At 47.7% G+C, this 26679-nt stretch overlaps 2 protein-coding genes across 2 annotated transcripts in view; both read left to right on the top strand.

Moving 5' to 3' along the window:
* The window catches only part of Zc3hav1 (zinc finger CCCH-type containing, antiviral 1), a 44516-nt gene extending 27649 nt beyond the window's left edge, over positions 1-16867 (top strand). Inside the window, exons 7-13 of the mRNA XM_075953958.1 lie at positions 756-930; positions 3499-3622; positions 7040-7142; positions 10052-10142; positions 10708-10838; positions 11100-11233; positions 13434-16867. Coding sequence (XP_075810073.1) covers positions 756-930; positions 3499-3622; positions 7040-7142; positions 10052-10142; positions 10708-10838; positions 11100-11233; positions 13434-13702 — 1027 coding nt within the window. The 3' untranslated portion in view covers positions 13703-16867. The remainder of the gene's footprint in view (positions 1-755; positions 931-3498; positions 3623-7039; positions 7143-10051; positions 10143-10707; positions 10839-11099; positions 11234-13433) is intronic.
* Positions 16868-23979: 7112 nt separating this feature from the next.
* The window catches only part of Zc3hav1l (ZC3HAV1 like), an 8944-nt gene continuing 6244 nt past the window's right edge, over positions 23980-26679 (top strand). Inside the window, 3 exon segments of the mRNA XM_075953710.1 lie at positions 23980-24295; positions 24298-24433; positions 24810-24945. Coding sequence (XP_075809825.1) covers positions 24073-24295; positions 24298-24433; positions 24810-24945 — 495 coding nt within the window. The 5' untranslated portion in view covers positions 23980-24072.

Below are 26679 nucleotides of genomic sequence, written 5' to 3'. Positions count from 1 at the left end.
GCAACATAGAGAAACCCTGCCTTGAAAACCAAAATAAATAAATAAATAAGATTCCTATCACTTAGCCTATTGTTTGTTTTATGGAAAATTCTGTTCTCTTATGGGGAGAATCGCTTTACATTTTCCCTTTATATAATTTTTTTTCCATTTTATGTGTTTTTGCCTGGAGTGTGGATTCCCTGAAGTGGAGTTACAATGGTTGAGAGTAGCCATGTGAGTGCAGAAAATTGAACCCAAGTCCTCTGTAAGAACAATAAATGCTCTTAACCACAGTGAGCCTTTGTACTAGCCCACTGGGGATTTTCTTTTGGGGATGGGGAGAATGAATAACTTTAGATTTTTTTTAAAATTAATTAGTTATTAATTGGTTGAGCCAGGCCTTCACTAGGTAGACCAGGATGGCCTCAAACTCAGAGCGATCCATCTGCCTCAGCTTCTAGTGTGCCGGGATTAAAGTCCACCACCATGCCAAGGAGGATGAAGATTTTGGAAACCATTCCATATGTAGTACAGACAAGTTACCTGTCTGTATTTCATTTTTTCTCGTATGTGTAAGACCAGAAGCTGCTGTACAGAGAAAATTTAGGCTCCATGCCTTGTAGCATTTAGAATGAAAGAGACAGAAATAGAGAAAGAACATTTAAGAATCCATTGCAACCCTAAAATTTAAATTCCGTGTTCATGGTAGCGGTGACCAGAATGTTGGAGGCAGAGGTCATGGAAGTGTTTACTTAATTGTTTCCTCTTACTTTCAGCATTTTGATGGGAATCCATCAGATCGATTTCCAGAAGATGACCTGTGGTTCCTATCGCATCCGACGCCTGTCCACTCCTTCGTTTGTGGCACAGTCGGAGAATTCTGTCTTCAGCACCACGTGGCTGTGGTACTGGAAGAATGAGTTTAACAGATATGTACAGTACGGGGATGAGGTGAGTACCGCTTTCCCCTGAGGGGTGTCTTAGACTTTCTGTTGCTATGAGGAGACTCATGGCAACTCTTACAAAGGGAAGCATTTTATTGGGGCGGCTGGTACTTCAGAGGTTCAGTCTTTGGCATGCAGGCAGATGTGGTGCTGGAGATGTGGAGCTGGGAGTTCTACTTCTGGATTGGCAGACAACAGAAGGAGTCTGTGTCTACACTGGACATAGTTTGAGCATAAGAGACCTCAGAGCCCACGCCCACAGTGACACACTTCCTCCAATCATGCCTTTTCCTATGAGATTATGAGGGACAATTACATTAAAACTCTCACAAGGGGAAAAAAAGCCAAAACACTATTAACAGAATGTTTGAAGGCAACAATCCTATCCTTGGAGAGTGGGTATAAAAGAAAAACCTGTGTGTGTGTATTTGTGTGTGTGTGTGTGTGTTGTAGTGGGGGAAGGGCAGGAGTGGGGGTGGTACAAGGGTGAGGTGTTCCAGTTCCAGTATACTCTAGGAGAACTGAGAATCACAAATATGTTATTTTTCAGGACACTTGGGAGACACAATTCAATCATGTCCCTCTTCCTCGTTCTTTTTTTTTTTATTTAATTTATTTATATTTTATGGATGAGTGCTTTACATGCACATGTTTATGCCAGAAGAGGGCGTCAGATCCCATTATAGATGGTTGTGGTTGCTAGGAAGCAGCCATTCTAAAGGAAGGCCTGGGCCTGTGAACCAGCTTTCTGCGTGTCAGTTCCAAATGGCACTGCCAGCATAGACAGCAGAATGTCTTTTTTTAAAATTGATTTTATTGAGCTCTGCATTTTTCTCTGCTACCCTCCCTTCCTCTCCCCCACTTCAACCCTCTCCCGTGGGCCCCAACCTCCCAATTTACTCAGGAGATCTTGTCTTTTTCTACTTCCCATGTAGATTAGATCCATGTAAGTCTCTTTTAGGGTCCTCATTGTTGTCTAGGTTCTCTGAGATTGTGAATTGTAGGCTGGTTTTCTTTGCCTTATGCCTAGAAGCCACTTATGAGTGGGTACATATGACATTTGTCTTTCTGGGTCTGGGTTCCCTCACTCAATATGATTTCTAGATGTCCCCCATGGAGAGGACAAGTGTGCTGCGGGCAGGGACCCTCTACAAGCAGGGTCCTTCCATGTTAGTTCATCAGCAAAAAGGGTGTTTGCAGCACACACATTTTATCAACGAATCCCTCAGGGAACCTAAATGAGCAGAGAGGAGCAGGCAGAGTTGCCTTTTTGAAATGGGCTAAACACCAGACTTGATGGCTTGTCCCCTTGTCAGTCTGCTCTTTCCCATGGCCTGTGGAACATCCTTGCAGCAGAGTTCTCGTCACACCGGATGCAGATTCTTTTTATGTTCAAGCCAAGTATGACATCAAAGTATAGTCGCGTAGACAAGCATGTAGGCCCTTGGCCCTAGGACATTTTCCAGGGTGCTTCTATTCCAGGGCCCTCTCCTGATGGACATTTATTTGATGGGCCTTTCCTTAGGGAAGGGGGGAAGGAAGGAAAGGCTTAGTAGAAAACTGAATATCACTAAAGGAATCACGAGCCCCTCCTCATGTAGGCGGCCGGCAGGATTCCTGTCTTCAGCCCCTATGCTCTAGATCTCAAGGAAATGTTTTGCAAATGTTTTATTGGGAGCCTCTGAATGTAGGGTTTTACATCCTGTCTGCTCCTGTCAGAACCAATGCAGCAGAGTGGTGGCTTAGTTTTTTGTTTGTTCGTTTGTTTTGTTGGGATTTATTTATTAGGTATAAAGTGTTTGCCTGCATGTCAGGAGACAGCACCAGATCTCATTACAGAGAGTTGTGAGCCACCATGTGGTTGCTGGGAATTGAACTCAGGACCTTTGGAAGAACAGCCAGTGCTCCTAACCTCTGAGCCATCTCTCCAGCCCCAGCGGCTTAGTTTTGACACATGTCTTTCCCCTCCCACCCTGAGACTTGCATTCTTCCTAGGTGTCTCAAAACCAGAGATGAGGTCTACGTTTCTTGAGTATCCAAGCCGCTTTAAACACAGCCTCAGTGGGTAGCAAGCCCAATGCACCTTCCGTGTAATATGCTGACTGAGGGGCCTGCTTGCGCTACTTACCGGGGTTGAAGGCAGAAGAGAGAGCTAGGTCATTTATATCTGAGCAGCAGCATCCCTGTTGGCCCTAGAACTTACAGGAGTATTGGAAAGGCTTCTTTACTACAACTGCAAACTGCCCGTGATGTCCTGACTCCCACAAAACTATCAATTCTGTCCCAGCGGCTGCAGATGAGTTTATATTGTGTAGGTGGTGTAAAAGGAAAATCGCAGTCATGGTCTTCGGGCAGCCCCCGAAAGTGATATCCGTTTCTACAGACCGTGCTCTCTCCAGCTCTGTGACTTGGTGTCCAGTGGGAAGTTCTTCATCCTGGCTCGGGAGAGAGCATGCCTCCCTAATCCGATCGCTAAAAGAAAGCAAACTGTGTAAGACAGAACAGTAGAGATTTCCATCCCGAAAACCTACCCTCACGTCTTTCCCTGTGTGTTCTTAACTTTTTCTGCATATAGAGCCATGGCCATCCCCGCTCCAACATCAGCTCTCCGTACCTGGAGTCTTTGTTCCGGTCCTGTCCCAGGGGAGTTGTTGTGCCATTCCAGGCCGGTTCACAAAGCTACGAATTGAGCTTCCAAGGTGAGTTTCTGTCTTTAGTAGTGTGGAATGTCTGAAATCTGGCACTGAGCACACGAGTAGACAGTCCACGCTCATTGCCGCACCCAGGGTCAAGGGTCTTTTTTAGCATGGGAACCGTCTGTGTCTGAGGGAGGCAGCTGGAGGCCGTCAGATCCATGTTCTGACTCTTTCTGCCACCTCTCTCTTGGGAGATCAGAAGTTTAGACAAAAAGTCTCTAGGGGTTCTTCAGCTCTGTCAGAGTATGTTTCTGATTTTGGGGATGTGCTTTGTGAGTATTTAGTTGCTGCCGCCGACAATGGAGTCTTGATCTTCTGGGCACCCTTAGACCTCAGAAACTTGCTCTTGGCTTCATGTCCTGCCTGTTGATCAGTGATTTCATTTCTCACCTCCACTCAGGCACGTGACCTGCCACCACATATTATTTTCTGCCACGATGTTCATGTGAACCTCTGTAGGAAGGTCCTGGTAGCTTCCACCAGTCTGCCTGCTGCATTGAGGAAGGAAGAAATGAGGGCTGGAACCAGCTTCCCTTTGAAAGTGCTTTGGTGCGCTGTGCCTTAGGGACAGGCCTGCATGTGGTCAGAGCCAGGCGTGCAGACCTGATTCTTTCTCAAGTCCTTGGCTCTCCCGGGTGGTCTCTGAGATCTGAGTCCCTTTATTGTGCCGTAAACAGTGTAACTTTAGGGATTATATTATGCCAACGATTTTGGAAATCAGCCTGGCATTCACACCAAGACAGGCTGCAAAGTGCCCACTGTTTTATTTCCTCTATATATACTAGAAAAAAAATCAGTGAGTAAATAAATTAAAAGGAGTAAATGTCGGTGGGATGTTAGGGCAATGGTCCTAGTTTGCATGTCTGTTATGATAAACACATGACCAAAAGCAATTTGGGGACTGAAGGATTTAGGGAAGCCAGGGCAGGAGCGTGAAGCAAAACCATGGAGGAGTGCTGCTTACTGCCTTGTTTCCCCTGGCTTGCTCAACTGTTTTTCATACAGAATAGTTCCCTCTGCCTGAGCATGGCACTTCCCACAGTGGGCTAGGCCGTATCACGAAATTAGCAATTTAAAAAATACCTCCCAGGGATGCAGAGGCAGCTGTGAGTTTGCTGCCAGTCTGATCTACAGAGCAAGTTCCAGGACAGCCAGGAATACACAGAGAAACCCTGTCTCAAATAAACAAAACAAAACAGAAAATGCTTTAGTCCACAGGCTAATCTGATGGAGGCAGTTCTCTCTTCCCAGACGTGCCCACAGGTTAATCTGATGGAGGTAGTTCTCTCTTCCCAGACGTGCCCACAGGCTAATCTGATGGAGACAGTTCTCTCTTCCCAGACATGTCCACAGGCTAATCTGATGGAGGCAGTTCTCTCTTCCCAGATGTGTCTAGGTTTGTATCAAGTTGCCAGAACATACCATAGTTATTGTTAGAAATTACGATTATAAAAACTAGGTATTAAAAACTAGTGGGGGCCAGGCAGTGGTGGTACAGGCCTTCAATCCCAGCATTTGGGAGGCAGAGGCAGGAGGATCTCTGAGTTCAAGGCCAGCCTGGTCTACAGAGTGAGCTCCAGCCAAGGCTGTACAAATCCGGTCTCAAACAAAAACAAAAAAGAAGGGAAGGAAGGAAGAAGTGGAAGGACTTAGAGCATGTCTTTAATCCCCTTCACTTGAGAGGCAGAGGCAGGAGAATTTCCGTGAGTTCCATGGCTAGTAGTGAGACCCTATGCTAATTCAAAATAACCCCCTCAAAGTAAAACTAAAAAACCTATAACTATTGTATTTCAAATTTATTTTCTGATTTGTATGTTTCATTTAAAGTGTGAATTGATTTTTAATGTGGATGCTGCAAGAACAGCAAGTACTGTCAGCCCCTGAGCCATCTCTGAAGTCCTTGCTTTAAAAAATATTTTTAGCCGGGCGGTGGTGGCGCATGCCTTTGATCCCAGTACTCGGGAGGCATAGGCAGGTGGATCTCTGTGAGTTCGAGACCAGCCTGGTCTACAGAGCTAGTTCCAGGACAGGCTCCAAAGCCACAGAGAAACCCTGTCTTGAAAAAAAAATTTTTTAAACAATTAAAAAAAAATAAATAAAAAATATTTTTAAATTTATATATGTATGGATATTTTGCCTGCATGTAATAAAATGGTGCGCCATATTTGTGCCTGGTGCCCATGGAGGCCAGGAGAGGGTATTGATCGCCCAGAACTGGAGTCAGACGTTTATGAGCTGCCGTTTAGGTGAGGGGACTCAGATGCCGGTCCCTTAGATGAGCAGTTTGTGCCTGGTGCCCATGGAGGCCAGGAGAGGGTATTGATCGCCCAGAACTGGAGTCAGACGTTTATGAGCTGCCGTTTAGGTGAGGGGACTCAGATGCCGGTCCCTTAGATGAGCAGTTTGTGCCTGGTGCCCATGGAGGCCAGGAGAGGGTATTGATCGCCCAGAACTGGAGTCAGACGTTTATGAGCTGCCGTGTAGGTGAGGGGACTCAGAGCCATGGGAAGGGTTTGAGAAGCATTGCTTCAAGATCCAATTTACCCTTAATGTTATGTTTGTTTTGTTGTATCACCGTTACTGAGTCTTAGCTGTCTCAGTGAAATGAATCCATTTCACTTGTGCGGTTGGTTGACGGTCGATGAGTAACTTCATGTAACGGCCACATTACCCGAGACACCCAACCTTTCCGTCTCTCTGGAAAGTTTGTCCTGCCTCTTTTATAACCTGTGAACCCATTTTTTACTCCATGACAAGCAATGGCTGGTTTGCTATAAGTTCCTATAGGTCAGTTCTACTGTTTCTAAAATGTCATATTAATAGATTCTTAAAGTATGCATTTTGCATATTGCTGGGTTCTTTCACTCAAAATAATGGCTTTTAGAATCGTTTATGTTGCTGCAAATGAAGTAGTTCTTTACTTTTATTTGCTGAATAATATTCCATCATAAACACTTGCCATGGTTTATCCATTCATCCGTTGGTGGACATAAGGCTTGTTTTCCAGTGTTTGGTTATAATGATACCTATGAGCATTTATATGCTGTTCTGTCTAGGGCAATTCTTCAGGTGGGGTTTCTGGATATGTTTGGCTTAGTGATAAGTTAATTTCCAAGCGAAACATTATTTTACCCTCTAACAATACATGATAATTTGCTTTTTGAAAAAGGTCATTCTTGGAATTTAGAGCCAGGTCTACAATTGAAAACACATTTCCATAGTGGGGGGGGGGTTGTTGTTGTTATTGTTTCTTCTTCTTCCTCTTCCTCCTCCTCCTCCTCCTATCTAAAACCACTCTCTTTTTTGTGTGGTTAGATTCAGCCGTGAATGTTAGCTGTACAAATGACTTCTGGGCGGGGGAGGAGGAAGAGTCATTTCCTAGGATTGAGTCTTGACTTTTATTTTTTTCTCTGTCCACAGGAATGATTCAGACAAACATCTCTTCCAAGACTCAACGGTGCGTCGTCCGAAGGCCAGTGTTTGTGTCGTGGAAGGACGTGGAGCAGAGGAGAAGAGGTCCAGAGTAAGTGTTTAGCTGGCAGGTGTCTGAGATGCTTGGGCCCTGACCTCGCCACGCCGCCACCACGCACCAAGCTTCTGGAGTCTGTGTTCTCGGGAAGTTCCCGCTTCTGTTTCTTTGTTAAGCAACATGCCATGAGTGAGAGGCTCAGATCAGGGGTCAGGGGAGCAGGCCCTCTATTAAGCTTTTAATTTTTTTAGATTTTGGGTGTAGGGAGGGAGGAATGCGATACCAGGAAACCAGCATTTGCCCCTGTCTCACAGGGGCTTCTAGGCAGGTCTCATCCACACACTGTTCTTCAGCTGTGACTGGACCAGTGGGTGTGCCTACCAAGTACTGAATACACTGGGTTTCTGTTTTGCTGTGGGTTTTCTGTCTTTGGTCGTGCTATATGGTTTATAGAGGCAGGGAGGCTGAGAAAAGGGCTTGAGCTGGCAGCCTGGTTAGGACTTTAGAGAAAGATAAAGTTGGCTAAAGGCACTGGTTTGAGTTTTAATTGACTTGGAATCATTGTATACCAATGGGGTATTTCAAGGCGGGTTTTGTGTGGGGAATTCATTGTAACTTGCCTGTCTGCTCTGAAACTCAGTAAAATCTCGTTGTTCACGAACCTTGCGACTGAATTTTTTCTCCCCCGGGGGATGTGTGATTATATGAATCCGGTTTCAAGGCAGGTGTAAAATCAAGCTGTTTGTAGATTCTTGTGGTTGTAAGGGTCCGAGGCAGGTTACCATGAGGCAACGTGGGAAATAACATCTAGGAAGAGCTCAAACATGGGATGGGCAGAGAGTGGTACCCAGAAGGCATGTGGGTGCAGTGCGGCAGGATGGAGCAGCCTGGAGCAGGTCCTCCACTGCGACCAGGTCAGAGACCCAACTCTGGTCCCCTAAGTTCACACCCTTGGGCACACAGCCCTCACCAGCCACACTGTGCTCACTGCTGAGGTACACCTTCAGACCCTGGGAATAGTGGCTGGTGGGGCGGGTGCTCAGTAATGACAGCTTCTGGTTTGTTCGTCTTTGTGTTTAGACTCTGTGACAACACATAGTTGATCTATCGCCTATCACAGCCAAACAAGGTCTGCGTGTGGCATTTAACTGGTTCATTCCTTTAATTCCTCAGGAGCAGAGGCAGGTGAATCTCTGAGTTCAAGGCCAGCCTGGTCTACAGGGCAAGTTCCTGGACAGGTTCCAAAGCTACACAGAGAAAACCTATCTTGAAAAACAAACAAACAAAAACCAAAAAATAACAAAAAAAGTTTCTTTGTGCGCACACACGCGCATATGACTGTGTGGTCTCACCCATTCTGGTGCGGGTAGAAGGCAGAAATTGACAGTGGTATGTTTTCCTCAATCACTTTATCTTGAGACGCAGCTACTCACTGAAACTGGAACATGCACATCAGCTAGACTGTCTGGAGAGTCTTTGGAACACGCTTGTCTCCGCTTTCCTGCCTGTGCTGTGTTATAGAGGGGTGCTGCCACGTACAGGTTTTTATGTGGGTGCAGGGTATCCAAACTCAGGTCTTCACTTTCCCCAGTGAGCCATCTCCCCAGTCCACCCTCACGTTCTTTCCTCTCCCCTCTCTCTCTCTCTCTCTCTCTCTCTCTCTCTCTCTCTCGCTCTCTCATTTTTTTTTTTTTTTTTTTTTTTGGTTTTTTGAGACAGGGTTTCTCTGTGGTTTTGGAGCCTGTCCTGGAACTAGCTCTTGTAGACCAGGCTGGTCTCGAACTCACAGAGATCCGCCTGCCTCTGCCTCCCGAGTGCTGGGATTAAAGGCGTGCACCACCACCGCCCGGCTTCTCTGTTATGTTTTTGAGATATGTAGTCTTCGCTGGCCTTGATTTCAGTATGTAGACCAGGCTGGCTCCAAACTCACAGAGTTCTGCATGATCCTGCCTCCTGAGTGTTAGGATTAAAGGTATGCACCTCCAATCCGATTTCCCTCTGTTTTTAAAATGTCGTTTAAAAAAATCAAAATGGGTGGTGTTATCTGTGAGAATATACTCCATTGTATTCTAATGGGGTCATTTTATGGGTGGCTTCTGTAGGCGGGTTATGAGATTTTGAGAATTTGGGTTTTTGGTTTTTTGCTTCTTTTTTTGTTTTTCGAGATAGGGTTTCTCTGTGTAGCCCTGGCTGTCTTGGAACTCACTTTGTAGACCAGTCTGGCCTCAAACTCACAGAGATCTGCTTGCCTCTGCCGTCTGAATGCTGGGATCAAAGGCGTGCGCCACGACACCTGGTGATTTTGAGGACTAGTGGGGTCCAGACTGGGTTTTTGGTCAAGAATGCAGCACAAGGGCTGTTCTTATTAAGATATGTAGCATCTGACTGCCCTGTTTGCTGACATGAGGGGATGTCTGTAGTTATTCTGATGTTTCTGCTGATTACTATTCTGGTTATTCTGGTCTTCCCACCCTGAAATTCAGTTTCTATAGTAAGGAAGATCTTTTCCACTATGTCTTTCTTTCTATATCTGTCTATCACATGGTAAGGAAGTTACAGTGCACATATGTGTGAGCAAGGAAGTTCACACACACACATACACACATACACACACACGCATACACACACATATACACACACACACACACACGAGGTCGGGACAAACCCTGAAGAGTCGGTTCTCTCCTAACCTGGAAGGATCCAGCAATCAGACTCAGATTATCAGTCCTGCGTGCAAGCAACCGTACCAACCACCTCGCCTGCCCAGTGCCTTTACAGTATAAAACGGCGGGAAAGAGCATTTATATTACTTAATTACACCCTTTTTAAAAGCTGTGGTTACTGGGGTGGTCCAGAGGAAATACAGAAGTCAACAACGTGTTTCCAGGAAGCCCTGGCTTTCTGGCTGCCTGTTGCAGGTGGAAAGAAAGGGAACCTAGTGATTCTTCCTTCTGTCTTTCTAGCTGGCAGTCGGTGATGCCCCAGGCAGAGGCTCTGACCCTGGATGATCCTCCCCAGAGGAACATTAGCAAGTTTCCTTCCAACAGATACGAGGTACTTGGTTCTCCTTGTTTCAAAGGTGGGGAAATGCTTTGCATTATGAAGTCTATGGGTTTGTTATCGGAACGAAGGAGTTGCTTCTGCATCAGGTGTCTATATGATTGTGACACTTTCTCAGGAAACGGCTGCTCTCCAAGGCATCTCACTGTGTTCAGGATGCAGTGTTACTTATAGGTTCTTATAGTAACCCCGTGAGATCACAGCAACACCGATAAGAAAGCAGGAACTCGGAGGGTAACAGTTGCCCGGCTCCGTGTGCCTCGCTCTGACACACTGGGACAAGTCTGTGTGGCCTTCACAACCAGCTCCAGTCTGGTTGTGCTCCATCGGTTCCACTGATCGCTCTGTCACTGGTTGGTTTTGGAGTTTGGGCTTCCTGAGTCTCTGAACTAAGTCACACCCCATATAGATTGGCCCGAATGGGCAGATTTATGGATACTTTAAGCCAGCCTCTCTCCCCTGAGAACAGCAGGGGTGGTCATGGCACAGGCGGCCACGTGTGCGGATATAGCATGCTTTCAGAATTTCCTAACTTTTAAATGTCTAATTTTCCCCCCAGTTGTTAGAGCTCAAGAGCTACGACGGGGAGTATGTCAAAATAAGTGAACTTTTTAAAGCGTCCATGAAATATCACAAGATTGCAACGATAAAGAGGATATGGAATGAACAACTCTTCCAGGCTTTTGAAAGGTGACATAATCAGACCTCGTTTGGGGCCATGTTATTACGGTAGATTGAGAGGGGAGTATTCACTTTATTTTATTTTTGCATTTATTTATTTGGGGCGAGGGTGTGGGGCATGCATGCATGTCATAAGATCACTTGCTGGAGACATATCTCCCCCCCCCCCCCCGTGGGTCCAGGAGATTGAACTCAGGCTCCCGTGCTCAGCAGTGGTCCTCTTGCCGGCCCAGTGTTCCTGGTACTGAATCTCACATTTCTCCATATTAGGAAAGCGTTAATGATGGGGAATAAAACTGAGATGCGCCTGTTTCACGCAACAAGTCGTGTTCATGTGGATTATATCTGTCAGAATAACTTCGAGAGGATTCTATATGGAAATTTGGAGAACAGATATGGAAAAGGTTTGTGCTGGAGTAGAGCGAGCCAGGGTTCCAGCTCCTCGCATGCTTTTGTTGAGATGTTCTTGGCATTGCTCTGTAAACCTGCATGTCTGGACTTCAGTGGCCTTGGGAGAAAAATGAGCTGAGTTACCTTCAGCCTGTGCTGGGCTGTGGGTGTTAGGCCTCGGCCCTAGGTCTTCTGTCTTGTTTTTTTTCTCTGGGAACAACACAAGGGCTTCCCACCTGTAAACTGCTCCGTCTACTGGCTATGTTGTCTGCCATTAGGACTTAGAGGAGATGCTTCCTCTTGCCCAGTGTCTGTGTCTGCAGAGCCTTTCAAACTAGCTTTGTATTGACACCGCTGGATTCCAGTTAGGAATGGGGAAAGGAGCCTGGCAGTGGTGGCGTGTGCCTTTATTTCCAGCACTCGGGAGACAGTGGCTGGAGAATCTCTATTAGTTCGACGTTAGTTAGCCTGGTCTGCAGAGTGAATTCCAGGACAGTCAAGACCCTGTCTTGAAAACCATAAAACAAAAGGCCCTGGAGAAGAGGCCCCTCCTTATCCCAGCCACGCTGGGTTTTCATGGGTTTGCCCACACCCAGAATCTTACTCCTCTTTTTGTTGATGAATCATTCACTGTTGGTGGATGTTTAAGGAATACATATTGATATAGTCAGGCCTGGCAGTACAGCGTAGTATAGGAATTTGTAGTGGTGACCAGACAGACTTATCACAGTGAAAAATGATACAAAATAGCCGGATATGGTTGTATATGCTTTTAATCTCAGCACTTGGGAAGCAGGGGCAGGAAGACCTCTGAGTTTGAGTTTAGCCTGGTTCACAATAGAGAGTCCCAGGACAACACAGTGAGACCTTGTATATAAAGTAAAGCAATAATAAAATACAGAAGGTATGCCACCCCTTCTGGGAGTCAGAGGCTCGCTGGACCACTGAAACAGAGCTGTAGTTAGCAATCTAGTAAAAAAAGTGAGGGGCTGGGAACAGCTAGGAAGGAGCATAGCGGTGACAGCCAGAGTCATGGGCCACAGACATGTGGTGGCTGGTAGATTTGTTTGTATGTTTGGTCACTTTCCAGTTCCTGACTAACTTTGTAAGTCCACAGAGGGATCCTGGATGGACCAATTCTCTTGAAAAAAGAGTTTGTTCTTTTGCATCCCCCCCCTCCCCCAGACTGGGTTTCTCTGTGTAGCTTTGGAGCCTGCCCTGGAATTTGCTCTTTAGACCAGGCTGGCTTTGAACTTACAGAAAGCCTCCTGCCTCTGCCTCCCGAGTGCTGGGATTAAAGACGTGCACCGCCCGGCTGAAAATCAGTTTGTTTTGATTAAACCTTGGCAAGAGAACACGAATGACCCACACAGTGGGAGGTTAGGGAAGACACTGCAGAGCAGTTCAGGCTCAGTTAAAGGACCTGAGCTTGAGCCTCACAACTCAAGTGAAATGAAAATCAAGGCCTAATGTATGTCATAGGCTTGTGGTCTCAGTGCTGGGGAGGCAGCCAGGTAGAGCGCTGGCTCTCACTGACTGGACAATGAGAGATCCATACAGTCGATAGATGTGGATGGCACCCGAACACCTGCACCCCAGGTTCTCCTCTGACTTACACACAAGCGCATGCAGACACACACGCAGTCTGGGCTATCTCAAAGCTCCACAACAGGGCTGGGGATGTCGCTCAGTTACTAGACTGCTTCTCCGGTGAGTTTGCATCATTACACCCTGCAGCCTCCAGAGGGCGCCTTCCCTCAAGGCATTTTTCCTCTTGTCCCTTGGGTCCAGTTTATGACAGCAACAGCCCTACTTTTGACATCAGTTTTCTGCCTCTGTGGCTTATCTTGTAACTGTGACTAAGGTGTGTGCGCGCGCGCGTGTGTGTGTGTGTGTGTGTGTGTGTGTGTGTGTGTGCGCGCGTACTAGCGCATATCTGTTTTTTTCCTTTTCCGCCCAGTCTGAGTTTCTAGCCCTTGGAATGACATCACCTACATTCAAGATGTGTTATTAAACCTCTCTGGAAATGTTATCGTGTGTGGAGGTATGCCTCCCACCGGACTGGGAATGCAGTTAAATTGATGATGAGGATTAACTCTGTCAGTAAGGCGTTACTGGCAGGTGTTTCGCCCATAGCAGCATCTGATTCTCTGTGTCCTGTTTTAACCTGTACTCATTGATAACAATTCTCTACCTTCCTCTGATTATTTCCAGGAAATTACTTTACAAAAGAAGCCATCTCTTCCCACAAAAATTGTCCATACGATGCCAGAAACAGTGTTATGTTTGTGGCCCGAGTCCTGGTTGGAGATTTCACTGAAGGAAACATGATGTACAATAACCCTCCTGCGCACTACGACAGCTGTGTGGATAGCAGGTTGAATCCCTCCGTCTTTGTCATCTTCCAGAAAGAGCAGATTTACCCAGAGTATGTGATTGAGTACTCGGAGCCAGAAAGAGACAAAACCTGCATAATTAGTTAGAAATGACGAACACCGCGCCGAAACCATTCTGCCGACTTCTAGGACCAAATCATCCCCAGACAGTAGTTAGACTTTCGCGTTTCCTTGCTACATTACCGAATGTCTTAAATCAGCCATTCTCAAACTTTTCTCTCTCCAAATTCAGTCCCGGGCTGTACCCCCCCCACCACCACCACCACCACAAGAGCGAGGCAGTGTGCTCTTTGTTAAAACTCTCCATGATGCCAGCGTTTTGAAAAGATTGCATTGTCTTAACGTTACCAGTCAGGCTAACTTCTGAATTGTCTGGAATCGACTTTGCTCTTTCTCATCCCCTCTTTGTTTTTACTGTTTATGTAGCAAACTGCTGTAGTTTCACTGAAGTTGAATTGGATATTAGTTTGGGAAATTTGAGAGTAATGTAATCCTGTTGATTGAAATAGGGACATAAGACATTGCAGCTATGGGCAGAAAGCCTGCTGAGGGAAGAGTCTCAAAGTTCAATTTTAATGCGATTGAGACTCAAAAGCAGTAGCAATACTATTACGCGACGAAACGGATCTGAGGGGCACATCGCTTTAGCTCTGCGTCCGCTGGAAAGACAGGCTCCATGGAGCTGACGCTGACAGACATGATAAGAGCCCCCACGTATAGTTCAGAAGCAGCTCACTGGAGTCAGCTGGCCACTTAAGCTCTTGGTGTCCATGTTCTGATTCATGTGATCACAGGGGACACTTCTTGCAGGTCAGACTTTGGTGGGGTCATCTGGATTTTAGTAGGATGAAGTTGCAGTACTGGTAAACCCGAGTGCTGTTGGCGTTTGCAGGCAGAGATAGAAAAGGGTCACCAGAAACCGGGAAAGGCCATCCCTGTTTGAAGGTCGGGCTTGCAAGTCTTGGTTTGCTGGTGAGCGCCAAAGCAGTATGCAGAAAACGATGTCCCGCATAGCCCTTCCCGTGCTAGCCGCATCTGTTTGGAAAACATAGCAGGTGTGTTTTCTAACAGCATTTAGGATGCCTGGACCAATATTTTCTTCCTCGCAACGTACGGATCAGGTCTTTCTTCCAATCCCCCTTCTTCAACATTCTATAACCAGTTTCTGCAGTTTCCTGTCCTGTGTTGCTAGTGGGCATTTGGTCAGATGCTTCACTTTGACTGTCTCCACCAGTAACGCTGGATAGAGCATTTTTTTAGAGCAGGGCTCTTTTTCTGGGGTGCATGCCACAATTTTTTTAAACTGATTTCTTTTTTTCTTTTTCTCATGTGGAATCTTGTACTTTGGAATACTCCTCCTCTGACCTAGACCATGCTGTAGACATGTAGTGTATCCAAATTCCCAGTAAGCTAACTTCTAGTTCGATATTTACCAGTCGTCTCCGGTTCAACAGGTCCAAAATGGAGCCTTCTATTCACCTCTTTCAAAGGGGTCAGTGCCTGGTGTGTTTGTCCCCCCACCCCACCCCAAGCCTTAAATAGTGTCACTTGCTCCCTGCTATGCAGCCCAGGCTCCTAGCTTCCCCTAACCTCTTACACATGATAGTTATTTCCAAGTCCATTTTCACCCCCCTCACAAGTCCTTCTGTAGTTCTTGCGGTTCTTAATAGGGTTTCTCTCTAGCCTTGGATTTGCCCTGGAACTCACTCTGTAGACCAGGCTGGTCTCGAGCTCACAGAGATCCGCCTGCCTCTGCCTTCCAAGTGCTGGGACTAAAGCCTGCACCACCACTGCCCTGCTTCCTTGTGGTTCTTGATGACTTTTGCACCTGATTCTATTCAGTGGTTCTCAGTGAACTGTTCCCTCCCCTCCCCGCAACTAGGCAATATCTGTTTCAATCTCCAAAGTGCGATTCAGACATAGCTTCTCCACATAATTCCATTGATTAAAAGAAAAAATCAAAGTTGATATCATTTAAGAGGGAAATAAAAGGTCATAACTCCGGCACGACTTTACAGTACTAAGACATAATGGAGTCGTCAGATGCCTACATTACCATGAATCAGTGTGAGCTTAGAAGAAAGGAATTGGAGGGACGTGTATGGATATTAGAGTAAAAACAATGATACAAGTCATTTGCAGATGTCAGCTCTCTCTGTTCATGGTAAGAACGAAATACCTCATTGAAATAAAGATACAGCACAAAAGAACAGACAATGAAGAGATATATTCTTACAGACGAGCTGTAGGTCATACATGAATGTCTGATGAGACATTCAGAACTCGAATAGGGCGCAGAATAATTTCTTATTGTGAGAAACCACCTAATGTATCAAAAGATAGGTAGTTGGCTCTCACTCGCTAGCTAAATCCCAGTAGCGCCCTCCCCCGCCCGCAGTCATGACAACCATAGACCCTACTAGACCCGTTCATTTTTTTAAAGGTAGATCTTTTTATAACATCTTTTGCCATCTTGAGGTGATTTATAGGTAATACAATCTACACATGAGCTTATTAAAACTTAATTTAGCGCCCTACCTGTGTTATAATGGAGATGAAACTTAAAGATGGGAACTTTGTAATGAACATACACTTCAGTGTGTGTGTAAGGGCTCAGGCATGACTATGCTCTACGCTTTGAAAGAGCCGTTAACTCTATGAGTAGGTTTGGACGTAGGAGTCCAGCAGGGGCAACTTCTTGAAATGGGTGAAGTACAGGAAAGTGAGAAATAGAAGGGATGGGTAACACAAACCAGACAGCATTAGGGCACATCGAAGCAGACCACGCCCCTTATCTGTCTATGGTGAAGGGAAGGGCGGGATCACTTTAATTTAATGATAATAAGACAGGACAGATTACAGTTTGTCTCAGAGAAGACAAGTGTTGTGTCTCTCAGACAAACTGTAGGTCCTGCATAAATGTCCGACAGGACATTAGACAGTCGCAAAGGTGCAGAAGAGTTTGTGCGTGGGACTGACCTAAACCACACACAGCAGGACGCTTGTTCTGCCTCAAGCTGCGTCTACTCAGTGCCGGTAATAACCTTCAGATAGAAAGCCGACCGCCATCACTCTCGGCACGCTACCGAGAGAACCACTGGACCTTGTTAGTGGCCGCGCTCCTGGATTCATTCAGCCGTTACTTCTATTTTGTTTTACTATAGCGTAAGCCAGATCCTTGCTTCAAAATCCCCCGGTTTTTAAACCACTTTGTGCCTTCGTTACGTCTATCTGTATCAGCCTTGTTTGCGCAATAAAAAGAAAAAAGTAACTTGTTCCATTTGCCTTCATTTGCTCTGTTTACAGCTATCTCAAAACAAAACAAGAAAACCCCAACTATAGACACCAGGCTGGAAGGCAAGGTAGACACGGTGACAGATAGCTAAGGCCACAGGTGATTGGCACAGCTGTGGACTACAAACTTTGGGACAGAGAGGGAAGTGTTGGCAACCACAAACGTTCTTTTCCTTCTCTGACCCCAAGGGACTAGGTTGAGACATGAAGGTGCATATATTTATAAGCAGAATTATCCTGTTGGCCAATCCTCAAAAGATGGTCTTGAAACCTGGACATGGTAGCAAATACCTTAGGAGAGGCAGGTGAATCTGTGAGTTGTAGGCCATCCTGATTGGTCTACATTATTGTGAGTTCTAGGCCAGCCAGGGCTATATAGTATGACCCTGTCTTCAAAGCAAAGCCATTGCCTGGTGCCTGGGGGGTGAAGAGTCTATACTATACAAATCATTGGGTTCAATTCGCCAGCACTACATAAGATACTTGCCTGTAATCTCAGCACTTGGGAGATGAAGTTCAAGGCCAGTCCGGAAGAAATGAGTCTCTTTCTACTTGTTATTTTGGTTTTAGAGGTGGGTGTCATTTTCTACTTATCCTTTTTCCCATTACAAACCTGCAATGGAGAGAAGACGAGAGCAATGTGCAGGGTAGAGCACATTTGACAAAGGGAGGCCAGAGCTTCCGTGAATTTTATGCCTGTCAGCAAGGCATAAAACCCTCATCGTTGTGAAAGCATCCATACCTGAACACAAAAATGCTATCAAACCAAACATAAGCAGATAGTCGAGGGGCTTGATTATAAAAATAGTATCGTATGCTCTAGCGTGTGCATAGGCACCAGAGGGCATTCTGGGTAAGTTGGTGCTCTCTTCCATCACGCAGATCTCCAGTCTTGTCAGCGAGTGCCTTTGCCCTCTGAGGCATCTTTCTCTTTCAGTTGTATCTTAGGTGGCTTCTCTCAGAGGCAAACAGATAAGGATTGACTGAGAGCAGTTCTTTAATAGGAACCCCCCCCCAAACACTCAGTTCACGTTTTAGGCTGGGCTCCCTGGTAAGATTACATGTGCCAGGCAAGGGGAGAAGAAGACTCGGGGAAAGGAAGGTACTATAGGGCTATCGTCCTGGGCTCCATTTCCATTAAGGAACCTTAGGGAGACCACTGAATATCTATTTCCAAGTCATTCCATAGAGGAATAATAAGCTACGGTATTTGTCCACTGTTAGAGAGGAAAATCCTCTTAGGTTTAGTGAGTGCATATGTATATTGCTACCAATTTGACGATAGGAAAAGTTTATTTATATGTATATGAATGCACAAAAGAAATAACTCCTTCAGCAGTATAGATAAAGACATATAAATGTAGCCGAACAGACAGGAGAGCTGGGCATGCTGACACATGCCTGTTATTCTAGGGTTTGGGAGGCAGAGAGGCTGCATGAGACAAATAAGACTTGAGTAAAATGGCTCCCGGGAGAACAGGTGAATTTTAGGGGAACAAAATGGAGATTAAAAAAAAATTGTGCGGCCGGGTGGTGGTATGCCTTTAATTCCAGCACTTGGGAGGCAGAGGCAGGTGAGTTCTGTGAGTTCGAGGCCAGCCTGGTCTATAGAGTGAGTTCCAGGATAGGTTTTAAAGCTACATAGAGAAACCTTGTCTCGACAAACAAACAAAAAACAAGTTTGTTATTCTTGTTTGTGCAGGTATGTCCTCTCCTCATTGTCTTTTTTTTTTGAAACTTTTATTTGCCTGCACACCACATGCATGCCTGCTGTCCTCAGAGGTCAGAAGATGTTCTGAGCTGCCATGTGGGTGCTCAGAATCAAACCAGGTTCCCTGCGATCTTAAGGCACTAAGCCATCTTCCCAACTCTTCCATTTTGTTTTTGAAGACAGTCTCACACTATAGCCCAGGACAGCCTTGAACTAAACATTCCTGTGGCCTCAGCCTTCCAAGGGTTAGGGCTACAGTTGTGAGCCACCCTTCCAGGGGTCTCTTTTTTTTTTCTTTATTTCTATAAACAACCCCAGAGAGGAGGGTCATGCAGTGTCTCTTTCAGAAGCCCGTTTTCTGTGAGACGACTGCATCTGTTCATTTTGCATGTCTTTACAATAATCCCTCCGACCAGTCCTCTGGGTGAGAGCAGGAGGCAGCAGCGCATTGGGTATTCCAGCCTTTCTCTATCACGGCCGGCAAGCTCACTCCTTCTGCCGAAGAAGACCTAAGGTAGAGAGTTCAATACAGTTGCTAGTACCAAAGAGACAGGGCCACTGCTGCTTTCTGGTTTTTATCTTTCTCCACCCATTTCTTTAATACCGATCCTCGCCCATCCACGTTTCTCTCAGTAGACACTTTTAGGAGCTGAGGATTGAGACCAAAGAGCACAGAGAAGATCCCTGCTTGCGTGAACTTGAACTCTACCAACAAGTACAGAAAAGAGAGGAAAAAATGTCAGCTGTATGGCTCCATGCAGAGACAGGGAGCCTACTTTATACTGGTTGTCACAATGAGAGATAACCTGGAACTGCTTGACACAGAGACACTCGGGCCGAGGGAATCTGTCTGAAAACTGTTTAGTGGCTTCTTTGCATTTACATGGAATCAATTCTTTCAGGCTGAGAAGCGCCTGGGAAGGTTAGCGGCTCGGCTGACTGAGTCCCTCATCTGCCGTTTTCATCTTTGTATCCTGTCACCTCGTTAGCAGGCGATCAATAAACGTCCCATAGATGAATGGCGCGTTGAGCAAAATGGATAGATATTTAACACATGTACAGGTTTGGACTGGTGCCGCCCAACAGAAGTATACAGCGAGTCAAGTACGGAATTTTCTCTTAGGTAGATTAGGAGGCGGCTCAGCTGTTAAGGAGCTGTTGTCCCAGAGGACAGGGTTTGGTTCTGAGCATTCATGTCAGGTAGCTCACAACTCTTAACTCCAGGGGATCTGTCACCCTCTTCTGGCTTCCATGGGGCACATGGGGTGCGCACACACATTTTAAAAATCTTTAAGAGGAAGAAAATTAAACAGAATCGTCCCAAGACTTTGTTACTGAAATATATCACAAACAGTATTCACTTTTTTCAAATCATGTATTTTATTTATTTAATTTTACCTTAATGGATTTTTTGTGGACTTCACATCACGTATTCCGACCCCACTCATCTCCCTGTCCCCTCACATCCGCCTTCTGCTCTTGCAGCCTCCCCCAAAACAAAACCAAACTTAAAAGAAAAACAAAACAAAACAAAGAGTCAAAACAAAAACAAAAGCAACAGCAAAGAAAAGAAAGAATCTGCGGAAGCTGTAGTGTGGCCCAGTGCACCTTTAGTCCGTTTGTCTTTACTTGTAAGTGTTCAGTGCTATGAGCCATTGGTCTGGTTCAAGGCCTCTGGCTACCGCTACACCACCAGTAAGGGGCTCTCCCTGGGGCTCCTCTCGGATACCCTGCTGTTGACCTGTGTCATGGAGATCCTGCTGTTTTGGGTCTGTAAGTTCGTCCCCTTCACATGCTCCAACAGTTCATAGATTCGGTGGATGGGCCAGCTCAGCCCTGGTTCCGGACCTGGGTTGGTCAGCTCGCTGGCTTGCAATCATCCTTGCCACCGGATGAGCTCTCCAGCACTGCCTAGGCTACCTCACCCAGTGCAGCCTAGAGCAAGGAGCAGGGCCAGTTCTGCTCTCTGCCCTCAGATTTGGGTCCCCCTCACTCATATCTCCAAGGCCTGCTCTACTGTTTTGCCCTGGCAAGGTGTAGGGTCCTCTCTCCTGATGGTTGTAGGGGGCATTCTCCTGCTTTCATGCCCTCAAAGCTGGCTCACCTGCACCCCAACAATAGGGTCAGCTCTACTATGCTGCCCAGACAGGAAGCAGAGGCTGCTTTCTCAGGCTGCAGCCAGTGAGGGTAAGGGCTAGCTCTTCTACTCTTCTGCCTCCAAGGCCGGCTCTCTCACCTGCCACAGGTGGTAATGTGTAAGGCTGGGGAGGGCACTTTTCCCTCATCCATGTCAGCACATGGCAGATGAGGGCAGGCAGGGTCAACTCTCCTGCTCCCATACCATCAGGAATGGCTCACCTGTTCTTCGACCACAGGATCAGCTCTAGTGTACTTCCCAGGAGAGGTACATTGGTGAGGGGTGGGGTCATCTTTCCTGAGTGTGTGTGTGTGTGGGGAGGTGAGCTCTCCCCTTAGGAGTAGGGTCACCTATCCTGCTGCAATATCCAGGGAAGGGCAGGATGAACCATCAGGCCATTGAAGGGCTGGGCTAGCTCAGCACAGCATGGTTCCAATGGCCCCCCTGTGCTAATACGGGCCAGGGACATCACCACAGACCCCAGCTGCAGCAGGACCACTGACCCAGACATGGCCCGGGTGGCAGCACAGGCCCCTAACTAAGATCAGCATGTCGCTGACAATAGCATGACCCTTGGAGCATCAATATGATCCCAGGTGGCTGGCCTGACCCCGGACATATGCAGAGCCCTTGGGGGCAGCTGGAGCCATGGACACCACCCCAGCCCCGGCCCCCATAGGGCCACGGAACCAGACACGGCCCTAGACAGCAGCCTGTACCCGGAAGTCTCTGTGTGCCCCATGTGGCAGCACCCGCCATCCAGGTCAGCATGGCCCCGGGGGTGGCACAGTTCTGAGACACTGACACGGTCTGAGGTAGCCGACCAGACCCTGGTCCTCCACGTGGCTCTTGGTGACAACAGAAACCCTGGATGTCAACTCAGACCTTGGCTACTGTAAGGCCACAGATCCATACACAGCCTTCTGCAGCAGTCCTTGGCTGGATGACACCATGCCTCCAAGTGAGTGTGGCAAGCCACTCAGATCAGGATGTCCCTGGTGACAGCATGGCCCTTGGACCCCCTCATAGTCACTGGCTGTGACTCAGAGACCCCAGGCAATGTGGGCCATGGACGTCAATACAGACCCTAGCTGTGGTAGGACACAGACCTAGTCATGGTCCTAGGGCAGCAGCCTGGGCCTGGATATCATCACCATGGTCCCAGGTGGCAGTGCAGGCCATCTGGACTGGCATGGCCCCCAAACCAGCATGACCCTCAGATACCAACATGGCCCCAGGTGGCAACCTTGATCCCTGACATCAGCACAGTCTTCAATGGTCTCAGGAGCCACAGATATCAACACAGACCCTGGATGAGACAGGCTCATAGACCCAGACATGGCTCTCCTCTGCAGCCATGGTCTGGACAATACCATGACCCCAGTTGACAGCACTGGCCAACTAGATCGGCCTGGCACTGGTAACAGTGCAGCCCTTGAACACCAACAAGGTCACATGTTGTGACCCAGACCCTGGGCCTCCATGCGGGCCCTGGCAACAACATGGGCCAGGAACATCAACACAGACCCTGGCTGCGGCAGAACCACAGACCTAGACATGGTCCTCGGCAGTAGCCCAGGTTGTCACTCTGGCTCCCGGTGGCCAGGCAGGCCACCCAGATTGGTACAGTCCCCAAGGCAGCATGGCCCTTGGACACTGATGTGCCCACCACAGGTCTCTGTACAACTCCCAGTGACACTGGAGCCATAGACATAAACACAGGCCTCTTGTCTGCTTGGGGGCCTCAGATTAATACCTGGCCCTTGGTCATAGCCCAGGCCCGGGCATCTCCCTGGACTTGGGTGGCCAGTTGGCCATTCACATTTGCCTGTTTCTCACCACCCTCACCTCTCCAGATCTGCCTCTCTTCCCAGCCCATGAACCGTTCCACGTCTCCCTCTCTTCCACCTCCCTGCCTTGTACTTTCTCACCACAATGGTGCCCAACTGTCCAGCGTCAGGGCTCACGGTTGGATCTTAGGTGGCGCTTGCTTGAATATTGCCCATCCCAGCCACAAGGGATGGCACAGATCTTTCCCGTGGTCAGGCCTAGAGACCTTGGGCGATACTTGTTAAGATGGTACCTGATTGTGTGGTGCTAGAGGCACCAGAGAGGCTCCTGGTTGATTGTGACCCCTGCAGACCCAGAAATCTTTGGGGTTGGGGCACCATCTGTGTCATCGCCGATTCTACAGTAATCACTTTAAAATAAGAGTCATTAATTTTATTGTTTTATGGGTATGAGTATTTTGTCTGTATATGCATGTGTGTGTGTGTGTGCCTGGTGCCCTTGGAAGTCTGAAAAGGGTATTGTGTCCCCTGGGACACTAACCTCTGTCCTCTGTAAGAGCAACAAGTACTCTTCCTGCTGAGTCAACTCTCCAGCCACGCTTTTGAGTCATATAAAATTGAGATTGTTTTTGAGATAGGGTCTCATGTAGAACAAGGTGTCCTCAAACTAGATATATCGTGGAGGATGACCTTGAACTCCTGATCTTCCAGGGTCAACCTGCCCAGTGCTGAGATCACAGGCAAGATCACCAGACCCAGCTCCGGAATGGAACCCAGTACTTCCTTAATGTTAAACTGACTGCCTACAGAGCTATAGCCCTAGCCCCTAAGCTGAGATTCTTTCTCTCCCATTTTAAATCTAGTGTGTGTTTCACGTCTCACATTTCAAAAGCAACAGGCAGCCACAGGTGGCTAGTGGTTACCTCTTCGGAGAGGTCCTCCACCTACACCAGGCATCTCCTTACTGCCTTACCAGCTTTCAGAAAATATTTAAACTTTATCTATTATGCTTGTGCACAGTGTCAGCATCTATGTATAACGTGTGTGTGTTAGTGCAGATCCGTACATGAGGAGGCCAGAGAATAGCTTTCCGGACTTGATTCTCTCTTTCCGCCACAGGTTCCTGAGACCAAACGCAGGTAGGGGCCTTTTACCCCCTGAGTCGTCACTGCTGCCTCCTTGCTAGGTGTTTTTGAGTCAGGGTGTCATGTAGCCGGGGCTAGCCTCCAACTCCTATGTACCCGACGCTGGTCTTGACCTCTGGTTCTTCCAACCTCCACCTCCCAGGCGCTGGCATTACAGGCCTGTGCCACCGGGCTGGGTCCACCACTTTTCCGGTTTGTAGTCTTTGCAGCCCTCCCGGGTATCTGCATCAGACCCAGGAGCCTGGAAGGCTGGGGCGTCTGAGGCCCAGCCTCGTAAGGCCCGGCCCCCCGACAGCTCACAAGCTCCAGTGGCGGTCGTGGCGGGGAGGAGCCTGCAGGCCCCGGGCTGGCGGGAACGCGCGGCGCGATCTCCGCGGACCATGGCGGACCTCACGGTGTGCGCGTTCCTCACCAAGGTGCTGTGTGCTCACGGCGGCCGAATGTTCCTGCAGGACCTGCGCGGCCACGTGGAGCTGTCGGAGGCGAAGCTGCTGGCGGTGCTGCGGCGCGCAGGCCCCGAGCGCTTCCTGATGCAGGAGGTGGAGCTGCGCGACGGCCCGTGGGACCCGGAGGCCGAGGTGGCGGTGGGCGCGGGCTCGGGGTCCCACGGGCCTGCAGGGTGGTGGCCATGTCCTCCGCCCGCCTCTGCGCCCGCTATCAACGCGGGGAGTGCCAGGCTTGCGACCAGTTGCACTTGTGTCGCCGTCACATGCTGGGCAAGTGCCCCCACCGCGACTGCTGGTGAGGGGTGGAGTCCTCAGTCCCCACTGGGGCGGTGGGTGCGGGCGCCCTCCGGATGCTGCTGGGCTAGCCGCGGGCGGGAGGGGACAAAGGCCTTCGGCGCAGGCTGCTCCTGTGCTTCTCTTTGTCGGGTGTGATATGGAAGGTCCTCTTCACTGAGGTTTATTAGTCACCTCCTCCAAAAATATTTGCTGTCCCTACCTACCCCCAGCATGCTAGGATGCAACACAGCAACAACCAAGTTAAACCCGTTGTTGCGACTTTTGAATTCACTTATGTCAAGAGCCACATTGAGGGACATCTGAGGGCAAAGAATTGGACCACCAGCCCCTTGCCTCTTCTTGGCCTGGGCTTCTGACTGCTCTGAACTCTCTAGGTCTACCTGCGCTCTGTCCCATGATATCCACACACCTATCAACATCCAAGTCATGAAAAACCGTGGACTTTTTGGCCTCAATGAAGGGCAGCTTCGAATTCTGCTTTTGCAGAACGACCCCTGCCTTTTCCCAGAGGTGAGTCCCTGAGAAGCCGCCATCCTAGCCCCAACTGTGGTAACTCTTTCTCTAACTGATCTTTCCATTCCTCCGATGTTTGTTTTGCTTGTTGAGATAGGATCTTACATAGCCCAGACGGCAGTGAACTTTGTTTTTAGCTGATGCTGCTCTTCTGCTAATCCACCTCCCCAGTGCTGAGGTTATAGGCAGTCACCTCCCATCCCCACTTTAGATGGTAATTTTAATTGTTTTGATGCTCTTTGATTTGGTTCCAGACATGTAAAAAGTACCCCTTTAATTGCTGTCATGGTACAATTAACACATTTGTGGGGCTGGAGAGATGACTCAGTGGTTAAGAGCCCTGGCAGCTCTTCCAGAGGATCCCAGTTCAATTCCCAGCACCCACAACTGTCTGTAACTCCAGTTCCAGGGGATCCCAGCCCCTTCACACAGACATACATGCAGACAAAACACATTGCACATGAAATAAAAATAAATAAATAGAAATGAACACGTTTGTTTCTATTTATGTGAAGAATTTGTTAACAAAATAATAGGGCTGGAGAGATGGCTCAGTGGTTAAGAGCATTGCCTGCTCTTCCAAAGGTCCTGAGTTCAATTCCCAGCAACCACATGGTGGCTCACAACCATCTGTAATGAGGTTTGGTGCCCTCTTCTGGCCTGCAGGCATACACGCAGAAAGAATATTGTATACATAATAAATAAGTATTTTAAAAAAATAATCTCAAATGAAAAATTTTGAAGCTACCAATAAAAAGTTTTTAATCTGACATGATCATTCTATCACAGACATTCCTCTCGGGCAGGAATGTTGGACAGACACATAGCTCCAAGATGTCCCCTTCTACAGCCTGAGACATTCCTTGAGGGACCTTGGCTTAGATGAAATCAGATCCCTGGTGTCAATGCAGAAAGGAATTTTAGGGAGAGCTCATTCGAGTAGGGTTTATTAATAAACTTTAAAAATTTGATGTATTTGTTGGGATGGTGGTGGCACGCGCCTTTAATACCAGTACCTTGTAGGCAGAGGCAGGTGGGTTTCTGAGCTCGAGGCCAGCCTGGTCTACAAAGCAAGTTTCAGGACAGCCAGGACTACTCAGAGAAACCCTGTCTTTAATATCTGCCACTGCCTCCACAAAAAAAAAAAGCAAGAAGGCTAAAAGGTAGGTGAGCGTGATGGCGTAAGCCTGTAATTCTCCAGAGGCTGAGGCGGAAGGTGTGAGCGTGGAGGGCCAGCCTGTGCTACATAGCAAGCTCCTGACTTGAGAACAAAGCAAACCGAAAAGCAAACCCAAACCAAGATAAAACAAAGGTAAATCGTGGCAAGGATGTTACGAACTCTCATACATTGTTGGTAGGAATGTAAATTAGCATAAACATTGTACATCCTAGTATGGAGATTCCCTAAAAAGCAAGAGTGGGATAGGCTTGGTGATTTACGCTTGTAATCCTAGCACTCAGCTAAGGCATAGGGATAACCACAGACCTTGTCTCAGAACAAACCAAACCAAAACACAAGGGCCAGAGACAGCTCAGCATCTAAAGTGCTTGCCTAGCATGGGTAAAGTCCCGAGTTCAATCCCCAGCACCACATAAAAACCAGGTCTGGAGCCGCTTCTGATCCTCCTGCCCCTGGCTCCCTAACATGATTGCAGGGATGGGCCAGCATGCAGTGCTGGGGATCAAACCCAGGACTCTAGACAAGCTCTCTACCAACACCCGTGATGGGCA

Source organism: Microtus pennsylvanicus, chromosome 19 (assembly GCF_037038515.1).
Source record: "Microtus pennsylvanicus isolate mMicPen1 chromosome 19, mMicPen1.hap1, whole genome shotgun sequence".
NCBI lineage: Eukaryota > Metazoa > Chordata > Mammalia > Rodentia > Cricetidae > Microtus > Microtus pennsylvanicus.
This window is presented reverse-complemented; position numbering and strand designations above follow the sequence as displayed.